Source organism: Sipha flava, unplaced genomic scaffold (genome assembly GCF_003268045.1).
Source record: "Sipha flava isolate LNK unplaced genomic scaffold, YSA_version1 293_pilon_pilon, whole genome shotgun sequence".
Classification (NCBI taxonomy): domain Eukaryota; kingdom Metazoa; phylum Arthropoda; class Insecta; order Hemiptera; family Aphididae; genus Sipha; species Sipha flava.
Genome location: NW_020272964.1, coordinates 645,303 through 649,935, shown reverse-complemented (window position 1 = coordinate 649,935; position 4,633 = coordinate 645,303). Strand labels below are relative to the sequence as shown.

Below are 4,633 nucleotides of genomic sequence, written 5' to 3'. Positions count from 1 at the left end.
TTAATAATTTTAATGATGCCAATAATTTTTGCCTCGTTTGTGCTGATTTGTACTAAAAACCTCAATATTTGTGCTTATGAACCTTTCGAGATAAAAACGTTTTTCATAATGATGCTGGGGAAGTGGTTATACGAACTTTCGTAATTTATAATTATCAACAAGTTGTAATTTCAGTTGAAATAACTTACGTTTAGCTATATTGAAAGCCCATTTTGGTCTTATGAAGATGTTTTTATAACTGGTCCCTATCAAATTCCCGCTCTTTAATTTTAAATTGCATTTATAATATTGTTTTAATAATATTTTTTTTTTTATAAAATGTTTTCATATAGGTGTTTTTATAATAGTTAATACAAATATATTACAGATCAAATAAATTTGCTTTAATTATTATTACATTATTCACATTTTTATTTTTCTATTATTATTTGAATTAGTGCTCAACATATAATGGTAAAGATATTCACTATGAAAAAAGTAAAGTTTTTTGTTTTGAAAAAAATTGTTTATATATTTAACACTGACTATAATGTGTCTATTCAAAATATTACATAATAAAATTCTAGAATCCCTTGGTCAGCACTTGTAATATTGTCAAAATAAATTTATCGCCATCCACACATAGTTTACATTACGACGCACCGTATGTATATAACTAACTACAACATACGAGTGCGAACATACAAATACGAATTTTACAATAACGGAATTCAATATTTTAAAAATATCATATGTTAAATTTGTTTACCTATATGGTTTTTTATATGTATTATCAATATATTAGTTTATACAATATTCGTACTCGTACTTATATTACGTCTTAGTTGTATAAATACAACATTTAAATAATATTTAATTATTATTTACATAATCTCGATGGAACACATTTTTTAAATATATATATATATATATTAAGTTAGTATATTACACATTTGTAATTAATTTATTTCCCGAGTAGACTGTAATTTTAAAGTAATGCACTATAATCAATCTTGTAATTGTAAAAATATTCTGTAAATAAATATAGAAATAAGTAAATTATTAAATATATGCCATATCACAGTATTATTATATATATCCGTTGGTGAAATGTTACACGTTAAATTAAACGATGAATAAATATGATTAATCCTTAAGCCTTGGAGGCGATCATAAACAATCCTAATAAAAATATGTAGTGTTTTTTAAAGTTTTTAAACACTCGGTGTCGTTATGTATATACATCATTTGATAGCTCGACTCGAATGAATCTAATTTTCAAATTAATCGTATCGATATGAAACCGGTAAATTAGAAACTTAAAAATGATTTGGATAATGAATTATTATTTTTTCTCTTTTGGTGGTGGAATACTATGTGGTTATGATTCATTTGGCAGAGTTTATCATTTAGCATCGAAACGAGGGGTAAAGAAACTAAAAAATGGTACTTTGCAGTGCCAAATATCTGAAATATCGTTAGTTGTATTGCTTGGCTACGTACTTTTAGTTTCATAAGTAAATTCTGAAAGAAGACTACACTTGAAAACATATGTGCACCACACACACTTTGTTTCGGATATATATTTTTCAATGGTACATAAAACGCGTTTTCCGCGCAAAAGAATAGTTTTACGGTCGGGCATCAGTGACACAGGAGGAATTACGCGAAATGATGAATCATCTCCGTATACACATACATACCATACATACATATATATACAACCGGTAACGATACTACAGAGGAGGTTCTTCGAGACTTGACGGGTATGCGACGAATAGAATATGGTATATACGGTATATTATATATGGTATACACTTTTGTCAGCGTAAAAATTGCATGATGGATGACCAACACGCTGACGACGACCTGTTTTGTTACCTCCGAGTAGATCTCGAAATGTTATATCGCTGACAAATAATAATAATAATATGTACGTACGTTCGTCTTGGGGTAATGTGATTTCTATGCGATGCAAAGGAATACGACGAGACTGAGAGAACGATTAAAATTACTTTGTACATGCATTCATACGTATCATATATTTTCGTTTGTGAACGGAACGCGCCATCGCGACATCATCGCGCATATGCTATGCAAATACGTATTCATCATGTCTGTGTTGATCATCGATCATCCCCCATGGACTATTTATATATATATATATACATTAGGGTGGTCCTTAGTTATAGAGGTTAAAAAAAAAATTGAAAAATTTATACTCATGGGCTCGAAATTTTGTTTGGTATATTAACAAGATAATTTTGGTAAAATATGAATTTGATAAGTCAACCCCTTCACGTGCCTCAAAGGGGTTAAAGTTGTATGATAAGGGGGTGAATTTTACATTTTCACCTGTAATGTCTTAAATTCTAAATTTAGACCATACATGTATAGGACTATTTTTATAGTAATAAATATTTACTACAAAAAAGGTATCTTATAAATTTTTTGTAAAATTAATACTTTTTCGTAAAATTAAGAAAAACCAGTCAAAGTCAATATTTTTGGAAAATGGTTCGTTTTTTAGCTATTTATCTGTATTTCCTTAGATTTTATAGATACACAAAAATTGTAAATTAGCAGTATTATTCCACACAATATTATCTATAAATAAGAAGTTTTCATTTTTTTTGTTACATTAACCCTTTTGTAAATAATCAAGAAAAACCTTAAAAATATAGGTTTTTACAACTTTTTATTTATTAAAATATGTTAATTTTTTAAATATTGTATTCATGTTACACAATATATTAATCAAATTTAATTTTAAGTTTATTCATTAAATATTAAAAAATAATATTAATGATGTATTATTAATAGGCATAAGTTTTCTTTAAAATCTCACGGCTAAACCCTGGATATTGTTGGCGATATTCTCGAACAACCTAAAAAAGTTACATGTATTTATATTATTTGATAAAGGTAAAATATCACAAGATTATATAAATATTTCATACTTGTAAAATAAATTGTTTTTGATCTTCATTTTTAGTGAATTTTTCATTATATTCCTCCATCAATTTTATCCCACGTTCAGCTGTATCGTTAACGACTTTTAGTGCAGATAATATTTCTTTAGCTTGTATATACTCATCTAAGGCTTTCCATGAGCTTGGATCTTCTCGTAAAAAGTTAAAAGATATTTTAAATCGTTGAAATAATTTCCATGATTTATTATTAAGCAGGGCAAATGGAAGATCTTGATTAACAAAATTTGATACATCGTCAAATTGTACGTTAATTTTTTTATTTGAACCTTCATTTTCTTCTTCGTTTATATTTTCTTCGTATCCTTGCAAAATTTTATTTGCCATTCGATGTTTAGTATTGTAGTTAACTCGGTCATCAAATAATGAAAACACAGCACATTCTTCATTCAAATACCACAAGTGATTTATGAATTTTTTTAAAGTAACTTCTCCCAATTTATTATTGTTATAATTCAATAACTTTTTTAAAAACATAATATCATTTATAGGAGCGGTAATAATATCTGGAGCCGAAATCCACACTTGAATATAACATTCAACAATAAAACTACATATATCTTCCAGTGACTTTTTTTCTTTTGTTGAAATTTGAAATTGATCACAAAACATTAAAATTTTAATCGAGCTAAGTGATAAGCACCTGGCTGACGAAATCGTATACCATTTGGAGGTATTCCTCCTAAAAATATTAAAACTAGCTGTATAAACTCTATAGTCATCTCTCGGAAAGTGATTTTTAAGTTTGTCTACACAAAATAAAACAATTTCATCTGCAACAGCTTTTAAATTTTTATTTAAACTAGGAAATGTTGAATATATTCTAAAGTTATTTAAATCTAAATTTTTCCAATTATTTTTGAAACGCTTAAATAGAGGTATGTCTGGACCAGATATAACAGTAATTCTGGTATAAACGAAAATTGCTTGTAGGACAATCTCAAAAATATGATGGCGGCACGCAAAAAAAAATAAAATATTACGATTTAATAATTGTTCTAAAAGAATACATGATCCGTTTAATCGACCGCTGTTAGACGCAGTAGTATCGAATACAAACGCCTGGACTTTATCTTCCAGACACCATTCTTGTAATGTGTTGTGCACAGCAGAACAAATATATTTTCCAGTACCTGAGATCAATGGAGGGATTCCTAAAAGTTTTTCTACATTTGGTGCCGTAACAATTATAGGAAGTCGTTCTACATTTTTTCTGTTTAATAAATCTGGAAGTAATTTGGAGTCCCAGTGTAATATAATAAAATTTAGGTCAAGATTTAAAAAGTTAGTTTTAATTGTCTCCGATGTTTGTTGACGTATATTTTCTCGAGCTTTTTTTATACTTGTCCTATTTATCACAAACTCAGAACAATTTACCTGGAAACATTCTGCTACTGCTGTTAATAAATGTACAGTATCCCGATCACTGATTTTGCATTTATCAAGAACTGCTGCTAAACGAGGTGTTTTAATATTTTGTTTTGCACGTGTTGGTTTTGAAGGCCTAGGAATATCATGTATGTCAACGGTTTCCTCTATATCTATATCTGTATCTATATCTTCGCACTCGGAATTTGAACTGCTAAAATCCTGAACTTCGTCTAAAACTAAAATAGTTTGAATAAAATGGTTGTCAATACATAGAATACCGCCGTATGTATATT

General features: G+C 28.1%; 1 protein-coding gene across 1 annotated transcript; it reads right to left on the bottom strand.

The window, feature by feature from the left end:
* Positions 1–2,919: 2,919 nt before the first annotated feature.
* Positions 2,920–3,308, bottom strand: LOC112685837. The gene has a single exon (XM_025557863.1). It carries the CDS (start codon positions 3,294–3,296, stop codon positions 2,934–2,936), a length of 363 nt encoding a protein of 120 aa, XP_025413648.1. The 5' UTR covers positions 3,297–3,308; the 3' UTR covers positions 2,920–2,933.
* Positions 3,309–4,633: the final 1,325 nt, after the last annotated feature.

Excerpts from the sequence above, each read along its gene's own strand:
- LOC112685837 (XM_025557863.1), bottom strand. The coding sequence starts at position 3,296 with ATGGCAAATAAAATTTTGCAAGGATACGAAGAAAATATAAACGAAGAA.